Below are 13,496 nucleotides of genomic sequence, written 5' to 3' on the forward strand. Positions count from 1 at the left end.
TAGCCATTTCAAGATCACTATTAAAACTGAAGTTCAGCTTCACAGAAGACACACTTTGTGAGTTGAGCTCATTCAAAAAATAGGAATTATCTCCACTGCCAAAGCAGGATAATCCAGAACTCAGCATGCTAATCACAGAAGTTTCTCATAAGCAGAGATCATAAATGAGTAGAATTTAGTCATAGGACAGATATTACTGGTGTACCTGATAAATGATGTTGCCCAAAAACAGCTCAGCTTCCCATAGTCCACAAAATGTCTCTCCTTGTAAAGGGCTATAAACAAGAAAGCTTGCTTTCTTTCGTTCTAGCTTCCTCTGATAATATGGAAGAAGTTCCTGCACAATGGAGCAGGCAGGTCTAGGAGGAAGATATGTATGGCTCGGTGTAGGGCACAATGAACATGAAGAGTTTCCTTTCAGAAAGGAAGTTTTTTTTTATATACGGATACTCCACTGTTTAAAAAATGGGTGATGCTTTGGAGAAAGGCTGGAAAACAAAGTGATAGCAGGATTTGGAGACTGGTGCTAAAAGAATTCACAGAACGCCCAGTGCTGCAGTAATCTCTTTTTCCCATCTCTGAGCACCTGTCATGACCAAGTGCAATTAAGTCTCTGCCTTAAGAAGTCTCTTGCAGATGAGGCTCTAAAATGATTTCTATTCCAATGGAAAAACACACGTTTGCATTTGCAATGTTCAGCTGCTTCCATAAAAGGGATTAAATTCCACCCATCTAGAGGGGAGATTCTTTCACAGAAAGCCCTGTTACTCTGGCTCCACAGTAGGTCATGCATTCGTCTACTCTGATGTACATCATGCATTCATTACCACAGGGGACATCCCTCCAGAACTCCAATGTCCCAAGGAAACATGAAAAAAACAGATCCAAAACTGCTCCTGGACTGTTTCTTGAGCTGTTCCTCTGTCACGAGCTTTCTGGAAAGTCGCTCTCTTTATACAGAGCAGATATATTGGAAATGTCTGTTTCAGAGTTTATAATGTAACTACTTAGAGATGCATCACATTCATCTGATTAGAGACACCCAAGAAACACCATTTTGTGAAAGCAGTGTTCACAGTGGTTCTTTCTTCCCCAGAGTTCCAAATGTTTCCCATAAACCACAGAATCAAAACTCAAGAACACTGAGCTTTTCCCCCCAAAATCACCAATTACTACAAAGCAAGCATTTAGGGAATGTATGCCATACCACTACAAATAATTTGTAGAGTTCACCCTCTTAACATGAATGAATTAAGAAGTAAAGATGGTATAAAGTTAAAACTACTATTTCCGGTTTTTCTATTCACTCATAAAAGTATTTTTTTCTTATTAAAAAATATTAAACTTATTTCAAATTGCTGACATTTTTCAGGTTGTTTTTAAAATGCTACAAGTTTCTTTTTTTTTTTTTTTAAGGAAAATTAGGACTAGCACCTTTTGAAAAAGCACACCTCGTAAAGCCAAATATGCAACTGGCTCCCACAATATCGAACCACATGCAGCTTTGCCATCAAGTCCTTCAGCAGGGATAGGAGTGAGCCCTAGAGCAGAACCAACGTTCTTCCTCACAGCTTCAAGTTCCAACAATCCCCACACAACAAACAGAATCACAAACCAATTCAAAATTCTATTACGTACCTGCCTGCCTCGAAACGGTTGATGAGATCTGACACTTTACTGGACTTTTCCTTTGTGACACTAGGAACAGCAGCAGGTGTCTCTTCCTCCATTCTTGGTTTCTGATTTGTTAAAGCTTTATGCCTAGGGGTTTGGTATGTTGCCTTCTGCAGATGAATTGGCTTTGGAGGCACTGCAAACAACAACAGCAACAAAAAGCAATCACTCATATTTCTTAGAGCTGTTAGAACACGATCACAGAATGCTTTAGGTTGGAAGGGACCTTAAAGATCATCTAGTTCCAAACCTCCTGCACCTTCCACCTTCTGCAAGACCAGGTTACTCTCACAAATGAGATTTTTGCATAAAGAACTTATTGCAGCAATGAAAAAGAGATACTCTTAGATTTAATTAGCTGCTTTACAAATACAGAGACTTCACATAATTGTCTGCGCACTGTTTGGTGTTAGGGATCTTGTTACATTTCCTAACTAAAAGCTGAACCATATGCTACTTTAACCAGCTAGAAAATTAGGGAGTTTTCTTGTCCGTGTGTTTTTCTTTATAGTGTACTGTAGGAAATACATGTGAGAGGTTTATGACTGCAGGGTTTTTAATAAAAGAAAATTAAGCACAAAGGAAAGAGGCATACTGTGGAGCTCAAGAAAGAGATTTAAATTGCTGCCCCAAAACTCTGATGCTCTCATTCTTTACCTTATCCCTTGTGACCTCAATAACAATCATCAGTAGAAAAGGTATTTGCCTTCAGCTTTAAAATTCCCTTACTCACTGAACCTTTGTCTAATTATACTGCTGAAAACCTTCCCCCCTGAAAACTTTTTTTTTTACTCTTGCTTTTTCCCCATCCTTACCACAAGTCCTTCTAATTAGACCGTTAATGATCAGCCACTGTTTAATACAGCGGTGACTAGAACACAAAAGACAAGGTGACACATAAAGCAAGAAAAGTCACAGCACTAAAATCTTTAAATTAACTTTAAGCAACCATGAAGCATTTGTGGGCAACAAAAGTACATCACAGACTGGGCCCAAATACATTCCACACTGGAGCAATGAATGTCCAGCTCCATCAAAGGGAGAGACTTAATGGAAAAGCACCTTAATTCCTGAGAACACAACTCTGTTCACTCCCACACACATCCCCAAAGCATACTGTGGGAGCAGTGAAAGCATTTGATATGAAATTGGAAAAAAATATTGAAAGGCAGGCATGAATTGGAGCAGGCACTAACCTGCCAGTGGAAGCAGTGGCCCAGGGGCTCGGGCAGTGCCCCACAGGCACCCCATTCCAGTGGGGCACAGGCACTGGGCCCTCCAGCAGCTATAAAGACCTGCCAGTGAGCAACCATGAAGTGAAGGAGGATTTGAATTGGGTTTAGGAATCACATGTCACTTGTGGTAAGGAAAAAAGGCCCTAGTACAGGATACACAATAGATGAATGTGGAAAAGCCTTGTTCCTTGCATTGCTGACACTGGAGTATCTTCCTAACTTACCCTGGAAAACCCATGCACCACAGGAATGATGTTAAACCCCACCAACCGACATTTGAAAGGCATGTTGAAAAAATTCTTGCAAATGTACTAATAATAGATGGTCATAAACTTGAAGAAACACTCAGTTAAGGGCAATTTTTCATTTCTTCCCTTCATTAAATTTATAGGTAATACAGGAGGTAATATTTGTCTGTGTTTCCAACAGCCTAATTGCAGTTAAGTGGGATTGCAGGAAAAGTACCATGAGAGACTCTGTGCAGAAATGAATTTACCACAAAAAGCTTTAGACTTCAATCATATCAACTGCAAAGGCTGATAGATATAATAATCAGAGTGAGAAGGAAGACAATTACTGTAGGTCAGATGCTTTTACTGCGCACATGTGCACCCTCAGTCCTCAGAAGCTTTATTATTGATTAACACATGCAAAAAAAGCAAGTTTGGGGAAAGATGCAGTACAGAAAGATGACTCAGAATGCTGCTCCTTTGAAATAGTTCCTTTGCAACCCTGAAGCAAGCAGATTATTAAATTGTGCAACTGCTTCAGTGTCTGCAGTAGCTGCAGTCCCTCCTGGGAAGCCCCGTGCAGCTGCCTGGCCGCAGCTGCAGTGCAGTGGAACGGCTTTCCCCACATTCCCTCTTCTCAGGGAGCTCGGGCAAGGCCTGGCAGAATTAGGCCAGCGAGCATCAGATAATTGTCCGAGCACTGAATAGCTCGCTGTGCTGACAAAGGCCATGGGACAGCTGAAAAAAGGAGACACAAGCAGGCTGGGGAAAAGCAGGACACATAATTGGTCATAGGCACTGCCATTCCCTCGGGGAGGAGGTGGACAGCAAAGGGGACACGGAGTGGCTTTGCTGACCAGCACCACAGCAATTTGTAGGAACATTTCTTGCTCTTGCAATGGACTCTGTGTAACCCCCTGTCCTGTGAATTCTCTTATGCAATGGACTCATACATTTCTTCAGTTCTTCTGTGCATCTCACGAAACGTTAATATCCTGACAAGGATATATTAAAACTGCTAAACTTGAGGGAATTAATGTCCACCAATAAAGCAGAAGAAATTAGTTGGTAGCTATTTTTATACTGGATCCACTGGGACAAAAATCAAATTCTAGAACATTTTGTGGAAGTGTCACACACGTTTGCAGCTGTTACTGAAAAACAACAGCTAAGCAGCATTTACGTATGGCAAGCAATGAGGAATCTCTTGTCAAACTGGACAATCCCCATATACTGAAAATCCCTGTAATGTCTTCAGAAGAGAACCACAAACCAAACAGCCAATTCACTTATGCAAAATATTTTATTCCTTACTCCGTATCAGCACCTGGCAGCCAGCATTTCCCCTACCAGCTGCGTCTGTAGTACTGTATGGTTCAGAAATAGTTGCAGTGGAGAAAGAATAGTCACAAGATCAATGGAAAGAAAAGAATCAGTAGTGTAAAAAAAAAAACCAAACCAACCCACAGCCCTCAAACCTTCCTGTAAGGTCAGCCTTGTTAACAGGGATTATGGAAAGCAAATTCCATTAATTCTCTCCTCAATGTACTCCTGTAGTGTTTTGCTTTAATCAGATTATTTTTCAGTGTGTGCAGAGCAAGGATCTTAAGGAAAAAAAGAGAAAAGACTGGCCTATTGTAGTAACCTGCATAATACAGAGCTCTGTTTGAGTCTATAAATACTCTTGTCTCTGTACTGTAGAATTTTGAGCTCGTTAGGAGATACGAACTGCTTATTCTGCCCAAAGAAAACCCTTCCATATATTGTGGTAGTTGATACTGTACACCACTAGCCAAAATCAAGGTATGTGCTGCAGTGCCTACTTGTGCATTCAAGTTTGCATACATATATAAGGAAATGTCAGGTAATGCTATATAAATGACTCCAAAGGTACAACCACCTTTGCAGACTCCAAAGCATATCAGCAAAGGTCATTTATCTCTTGTCTTAGAAAGTATAATGTGTTCAATGGTTAAAAATGCTGCTATGCCTTGACTAGATGAAAATGAAGTTAAAAGTTTCTGTGGTAAGCAGCTACAGCTCTCCTGGCTGAGTCATCGATCATCACCTCCCTGCATGCTCCATCACCTTCAGGAATATCAAATGAGCACTGCTGAATAGATGACAAAGATTTATACTCTTAAGAACAACATGAAAAGACAAGTAACCTAAACTCAGCAGAGAGAAAAAAAATCCTCTTCTCTTTGAGATGTGTGTTTCTGCATTTTTAGTTCACCACACAAGAATAATCTTTCAATAGTATATCAAGAGAGAAGACAAATAATAATCAGATGTGTTTTGTTCTCTCATTTGTCTTCTTCACAGAGAAAATTTGGGCATTTGTCAGTTTTGTTGATGAGACACTGTAGCAGGTTTCTTAAAGGACACCAAGACTGGAGTAGCCTACACAGGAAGTTTTAGTTCAATTCACCTTTAACTGCACAAGTTTCATTTGCCAGGGAAGTACAGTCTACACCTACACCTCAGACTTCTAAGAGGTCTCTCAGCTTTTTTAAGCCCAGGCCACTGAAAACTTTTAACCACAGACTATATAATACCTGAGAAAGGAAGACAGGATTCATGTTAGAGGCAGCTAAAACTGACTGCCAAAGTCTAAAAGTTGAACCTGTTGCATCCTTATCATTTCACATTAGCACAAACCAGGACATCTTTTGGAGTGGAAATTCACCTCCAACCCAAACAAAAATTCCTCTTCAGTCTCAGCAGGAGATTCATAAGTACTCCTAGGCTCTCATTAGAAAAATTTAAATGAGCAAGTGATGCACAGTCTTGAACTGACAAGACACTTCACTGCTTTGAAGAAGTGTCGGCATTTCCACATATTTTGCATCCTACAATAAAACTGCCTGCTACAGACAGCAGTTTCAGTGCCCAGTATTTAGGAATTTGGCATCATAAAAAAACAAGAGCAAGAGGTTCAAAGAGCAAGGAATAGAAGAAACTAGAAAAAAGGGTCAGTTTTCACATGCCACTCTACATGAATTCTGCTACTGCAAGGTTCAGATCACTACCCAAATATTTGTAGGTAAGGGCAAATTTCAAATTATTTAACAATTTGCTTCATCTCTATGGTTCGTATTCGTACAGGAACTTGGTAGCATATTTTGCTATTTCCACTGACTGCCTCCAGTCTGGATTAGTCCACTTTATCAGGGACTGATATCACTGCATTGGTGCAAAGGCAAAGCACCACATCCCACAGCTGGTACAGACACACAGACTGTGACTGCTTTGCTCTGCAGCCCCGAGTCCTTTGCTCAACTCCCTCACTGGCTTTCAGCCAGTTTCAGGCTGTGCTCCAAATTTGCTCCAAAGATTTTCCTGAATCAAACCCTGCTCCAGACAGAAATCTGACACATGAATTGCTGAATTGTTGATGGAAGGACTTATTGGGGAACAGAAGTCCTGCTTTTACTGACAGTGTATCAGACAGGTTTTTTTCCTCCTTGAAATGCCGGGGGAAAAATGAAAATTAAAAGAAAGAATTTTATATTGGATTGCGTGAAGAAATTTATTCACTTGACCTAACTACCCTGAGTGAACTGTTTCCAAATGCTTAAACTACTTCTCAGAGACCAAGTACAGATAAAAGTACAGGGTTCACTTGAAGTGCAAGATTTTCAATATTTTTCCTCAATATCAAAGCTCTATTTCCCTTAATAAAGCAAACTTTACTGAAAATGGCTGTACCACACTTGCAACACAACCTCAAAGTCATGTCTATATCTCTCATTTTAGTTATTTTGGTGGGTTAGATGAAGGTGATTTTGCAGTTAGTTCCTCCACAACCATATCCAATTGGGCATTACAATTCAGGTCTGTAATCTTGTTTCCTTTCAGTATGAAAGACTACTTAGTATTTGCATGACTACAACAATCATATGGAAAAATGTTTCCTGCTGCTATAAACCAAAAATGTTTCTGCACTCCCACATGAAAGCCATTTAATAAAATAGTGGCTACTTTTAAACCAATAAACCAGAGCCTAGTTTGCTTAGAACATTTAGACTCCCAAATGCCTCTCTCATTAATTCTGGGGTTTTTTGCTTCAATTCAATAAAAAGCCAAACAAAAGATAAACAAAAACTTCCATCTGATGCACATACTTAATATTAATAAATGGAGAGCGACCCATGAACAAAGGAGACACAAAATACTATTTACAACAGTATAATTGAATTGCATCCACACAGCTGCATTTCTTAGACAACAACACTATTCCTGGCTGCAGCACATTTTGAAGTACACCATATTGACAAACAAAAGGAAACATGGCTAGGAAAGAGCAACAACAGCTGTGTAACTTGAATGAATGGGGTCCAATAATATACAACTCCTAATTTATCTAATAGCTAAAATTTTATAATAAGTATGTTGGCTTTGCTTTTGAAAGGCTTAAAATCATTTTATTGATAGCACATTTCTATTTATCCATTAACGATTTCTAAAATATTTTTCTTAGGAAGAACACATGTTCTCTTTGCTGTAGAGAATTCATTTCAGAGCCCTAGGAAATGGTGCAGAAAGGCTTCTCAGATAAGTAATGTTTACATATGACTGGCAAAAACAATTTAGTTTAGTTAACAATACTGGCAAATGTTCTGTAAAAACAAACTACACAAAAAAATAGAGCTTTATTTTTCTCTCATTCTCCTGAAGTAAACAAAACTTTCTTGACACCTCAAAAAATTTCTTCCTGCTCTTAACTCTAAGATGAACTCAGGACTGATGCAAAATTCCCATTGAGTGATACAGATATTTTTGACTCCACTACATGATGACTCCGTGTGATTCCAGTTTCTGTACTTGATTTAGATGTGCCCTGGTACTAGGCTTGTGTGACCAGGTTTTGGTAGCTGTGGGGACCACAGGAGTGGCTTCTGTGAGAACCTTCCAGAAGCTTTCTCCATGTCCAACAGAGCCAATGCCAGCCAGCTCCAGGATGAGCCCACCACTGGCCAAGGCTGAGCAGAGAAGGGAGTAACACCTCTGAGATAATACATTTGAGAGAGGAAAAAAAAAGTTATTGCACAGACATGATTGCGCTCAGAGAAGAAAGGAGTGACAATATGTGAGAGGAACAGCTCTGCAGACACCAAGGCCAGTGCAGAAGAGGGAGCAGGAGGTGCTCTAGGTGTTGGGATTCCCTCACAGCCCCTGGTGCAGCCCATGGAGAGGCAGCTGTGCCCCTGCAGCCCGTGGAGGACCATGGGGATGCAGAGATCCACCTGCAGCCCGTGGAGGAGACCCATGGAGGAGTATGTGGATGCCTGACAGGAGGCTGTGACCCCATGGGAAGCCCACACTGGAGCAGGCTCCAGGCAAGGACCTGCAGACCCAGAGGGAGAGAAACTCTGGGGCAAGTTTGTTGGCTGGGCTTGTGACCCTGTGGGGGACCCATGCTGGAGCAGGCTGTACCTGAAGGACTGTACCTTCCACTCATGCTGGAGCAGCTCATGAAGAACTGTAGCACACAGAAGGACACAGGCTGGAGAAGCTCATGTAGAACTATCTCCCATGGGAGGCACCCTAAGCTGGAGCAGGGGAAGGACTCCTCTGCCTGAGCAGCAGCCGAAACAACCTGTGCTGAACTGACCATAACCCCCATTCCCATCTCCCTCTGCCAAGGGGAAAGGATGCAGAGCCTGGGAATGAGCTTGGGGTGGGGGGGAAGATGTTTTTAAGATTTGTTTTACTTAACATTATCCTGTTCTGGTTTTGGTTAATAATTAATTCAACACTTTTCCCATGACAGCAATCAGTTTGCGACCTTCCTCTGTCCTTATCTCAACTCAGAAGCCTTTTGTTATATTTTCTCTCCCCTGTCCATTTGAAGAGGGGAGTGATAGAGCAGCTCTGGTGGGTACCTGGCATTCAGCCAGGGTAGGCCCTCTACATCTAGTTTTCTGTAAGTAATTCTCATTTCTGTCTTATCAGCACTGTGTCTCAGAATCCAATGCACTGGGCAGCATTGTGATGTATGTCTTCTAAACTCACTCCCTTTTTTTTTGACTTTTAAAATTATCAAAGTTCCTATTGCACAGTCACCTCTAAAAGATATCAGTCCAGATTTGATTTGAATTCAAGATTTCTGGAATGTAGTGACTCAGCTACAGCAGAATCAACAATATCACTGAGAAGACCACATAAAAAGATGGTTTGAATCAATGTATATAGTGATTTTATATAAGTATAAATTATACATAGATATTTATACATATATACATATAAAGTGTGTATATATAAAGTATGTATGTGTACATATACATACACATATGTATACACTAACATATATATACAGGTTGATCTATCTGGCTTTTAAAAGTGAAGGTATTATATGGACAGAGACAGAAAGAAGGGAAATCTAATTCTGCTCTGTGTACATTAATGTCAGCTTTTGGTACACAAACATGAAGTTCCCATCTTTCCACATACTCCTGCAGGAAGGTTCCTCCCAATCTCTGCTCGAACTCCAAAGACCCTGAATATCTTCCCACCACCCCTGCCTTGAAGCCAGACTGTCAAACACTCTAGTTTAAGAATAGTGTCCAAACCTCCCAGCTCAAATACAGCAATACTTTTGAAAAATAAGCCAGAAATTACAAAACCATAAGGCATTTACAGAACATTTCTATTTCAGCAGAAAGCTTCTGCCCCATGGTTTTCTCTCCTCAAATACAGTTCTCTCAAGGTGCTCTTTTGCTCTGAGAAGTCTGAGAGAACAACTTCCCTAACAAAAGTATTTGAGAGTGCTTACCTTGTGGCTTTGGACTTGAAGCTGAACGTGGGGACTGTTTGAGTGGCACACTTCCATTTATTCCCTGAGCCGCTTCATTGCGTACATTCTGCTCCACAAGCCTGGCTGTGGCACTCGCTGCACAAACTCTTGACAGTATTAAGGGCTTTGGACAGATGCTGCTGCCTGAAAAATAAATACATACAAAAATAAGAAACTGGACTAAATATAGGGTAGAATGACTACAAGAACATTTATTAGAGTGCTAACAATTCTCTACAGAGAATATTAAAATACTTAAGAGTGTCTCGTCCTAAAAACACTCTTTGCCTTTCACTGAAATTTGTTATGTTGTTTAAACCTTGAAGAGTTGGATATTAAGAATATATTTCTGTGACTAGCCTAAACCCTTCTATAGGAACATGACAATATCCAACAGACTTTTTTCCTATTTGAATTGTTGATTGTTCAGCAGAACTGTAGAAAACCAGCATTTTTTTTCAGCTGTTCTATTTCTGCATTCGAAGTGTGCTTATATTCAGAACATTTATTTCATTACTGATGAAGGATCCAAAAGTCTGCTAAATTAATTGCATCTTTTTTGGTAGGAAAGGGCCCAATTTTAAGTATTAAAAAAAAAAAAAAAGAGCACAGGACAAAGCCAGCTGACTCTTTCTTAGCAGAATGGAATTAAATCTCATTCATAGGATCAAGATGCTGTTATTGATAAGAAATGTGGAAGAAAATATAAAGTAAAACATATTTAAACAATAGAAACTAATAAAAACATTTACTAGAATATGACTACAGAAGCTAAAACCACGCACTCTAGTTTTGGGGCGTAAAAGCAATTGGTCCTCTAAACACAATCAATCATCTGAAAGAATAATATGAAGGACTGAGATGCACTTAGGTCAATATCCATTTTCCTCTTATTAAAAAAAAAAATAATTCACAACATTTTTGTGGGAGGAGCAAGAAAAAGGAGAAAAGCCCATTTATCATTTATTGAGGTGGTGTCATAATTATTTTCATTTTAAAAAAAATATTAGGGTAGAGTTTCTGTGCCTCTATTTACTGTTGCTGTTTCCACCCATTCCATTTGCTTGCCTTTGCTGGCTTTTTCTTTGCACATTTCCATAAAAAGCAAATCCAAAACCCACTCAATCATTTCATAAAGTGATCTTACAAACTGGTCTGCAGAGTTTGGACCTTCTGACCTGATCCAACTCCCTCTCCCAGTGCAAAATCCCCCCACCCCTAGCTACAGCCAAGCCGGCTCTTAGAACAGCAATGGAAAGGGATGCTACAACTATTCTTCTGTGCTGCTTAATGGTTCTTCAGCACTTTCTGGATTCCAACAATACTTTCAAGTACTAATTCTTTATTTCCTGGAAGCCTATTTTTCCTGTTAAACACTGAGGTTGCCTTACATCCAGAGGCTGCCTCCACCAACACAGATTCCTACAGAGGTCCACAGTGAGACCAACAATCCATGCTACCAAAGCCCCAGTACTCAGGTGACAACTCATGCTCAACACCCACAGCAGCAGCACAGCATCTTTCCCTCTTCTAGCTCATCCAAGTAGCAAGGGATCTCCCAAGAACATAAAGGTGGCTGATCCAGAGTGATGAGGATAATCTAACAAAGCCCCCAACCTACAGAAGCATCTCAGATTCCTGTGATCTCAGGCAGAGATTCCTTGACTCTGTTTCCTTTGGTATCACTCCCATCCACAAAAAAGTTGTATTGTACAGCAGTGAGAGCTCTGTCCCACATCATTCCTCAAAGCCTTACAAGGTACTTTAGGTGCCATATCTGTCTCTTCTGTGGAGCTGGGAGTACTGAAAGCTCTTAGAAAGACCAAGCTGATGGTACAGAGTTGTACCACAAAAGTTTTCCTTGTCTCCACCAAAGAGTTGACAAGCTGGATTTCCCTTTACTACAGAATCCCATGCAAGTACAACTTGTATGGATTACATTTTGTATGTACAATTATATGTACATTTTTATATTATTATTATTTATATAATATTTATATTATTACTCTTATATATATTAATTATATGTACAATTTCTATGGATATACAAATGTAGCCGTTTGCACTCAAACTGGGCAATCCTAAACTCAGAAACAAATTTTAAAAGAGTAACTCCTGTGAGATCAGTAGGTTGCACAATTGGGTAGGCAATTGGACACAATTTATAAATCTATATTCAGATCATTTATCAGTTTGCAATGAGGGTCAAAGTGTGAAGCCCTAGACCTTTCTGAAAACTAATTACCTTGCAGATTTGTCAGCCAACATGCTGCAAAAATCCACAGCTCCCAGAGTGCAGCTCAGTAAGGGGCACTGCTGTGTCAATTCTCCAGTCAAGGGCTAAAAATCTCAATTGAAATGGTACCTTATTTATTAAAAGGATTTCCTAAGAAAATGAGGGTCTGCTGTGGTCAGGATAGGAACTTATTTTGCACACACAGCTTTATCAAGGCACTGACGCCTGTTGAAGGTTATCGTTCACGATCACCTAACGCCGAGCCAAATACAGAGCTGCTGCTGAGAACAGAGCTGCTCTGTGGTCGGCCACGGTCCCCCCTCCTTGTCACCTTCTGCTCCAGCTTCTGCTTCTGGCTACTCCTTCCCCTGGGCCAGCACCAGCCCTTGTTGCACTGCACTGTGAGATGAGCAGCACACTCATGGCAGGTGGAAGCTGGAGTGCATTTTGGATGGGTTTGGCCTCACAGCTGCCCCAGCGCTGCCGCTTGCACAAGGGAACAGCTGGGAATACGGCTGGAAGGGCAAAGGACAGCTCCTCTCAGCAGCAGCAGCCCTTCCTTAGACCTGCCTGATGAGATCACTTCAACACAATCCCAGTTCCTCAAGCAGCTGTTCAGACTTTGATTCTGCTTGGTTCACACATGCGCTCACACAGCCTTAATAAAAAGACCAGCAAAATCAGCAACAGATGAAAACAAATCTTCAATGCAAAAACATTACTTGGCCTTAAGAATCAATTTTGTTGTCAGCATCACACAGTCCCCACCAGACTGGCAAATATTATTTGCATTCGGTGGGCAAAAGCCATTTTGTAAAGCTCATCTGCTGTAATACAGAACGGTAACACAAGCAACAGCAAAGAGTGCTTATTTAGAACTGGATTTTTGCAACTGCTTACAGGAAACAAAAGCTCCAAGAGGTGTTCTGATTCAAGATGTGCTCTGGCTCCACACCTACAACTCAGCACGTGGGGGTGTAGGGAAATAGAGAGACTTCAAATTTGTTATTTGTACAAGCCATTAAATAAATTCTCCTTCCTCTGTGGGAGCCATGTTTGCTCAAGATGGACATTTAACCTGTATTTCAAACTAGTGATATTGTTAATCGTGTTACATCCCCAAGCCATGTAAAGCTGGAATGGTAAAAGGTAACAGTAATCCAGCCACAGCATATTTCTATAAATAACTGAGTATTCAGAATTCTCTGGGCAAAAAACATCCTTTAACATCCGTGGAAATCTGAGCCCTAGTTTCTAGGCAATGAACAATGCCACCTTTCCAGGTGATGCAGACAATAAAATTGTGGCAGAAACACAAACTT

The 13,496-nt window shown here is 40.5% G+C and overlaps 1 protein-coding gene across 9 annotated transcripts in view; it reads right to left on the reverse strand.

Annotated features, from left to right (window-relative positions):
* The window catches only part of FGD4 (FYVE, RhoGEF and PH domain containing 4), a 104,296-nt gene that overhangs the window by 30,814 nt on the left and 59,986 nt on the right, over positions 1–13,496 (reverse strand). For all 9 annotated transcript variants that reach the window (XM_088054922.1, XM_088054925.1, XM_088054926.1 and 6 more), the window contains 2 exons: positions 9,918–10,082; positions 1,639–1,810 (listed from right to left, as the gene is read on the reverse strand). In XM_088054922.1, the coding sequence (XP_087911048.1) occupies positions 1,639–1,810; positions 9,918–10,082 (337 nt within the window). The remainder of the gene's footprint in view (positions 1–1,638; positions 1,811–9,917; positions 10,083–13,496) is intronic.

This window comes from Pseudopodoces humilis, chromosome 5 (assembly GCF_049639895.1).
Source record: "Pseudopodoces humilis isolate 2021_Gansu_Grassland_sample_001 chromosome 5, ASM4963989v1, whole genome shotgun sequence".
NCBI lineage: Eukaryota > Metazoa > Chordata > Aves > Passeriformes > Paridae > Pseudopodoces > Pseudopodoces humilis.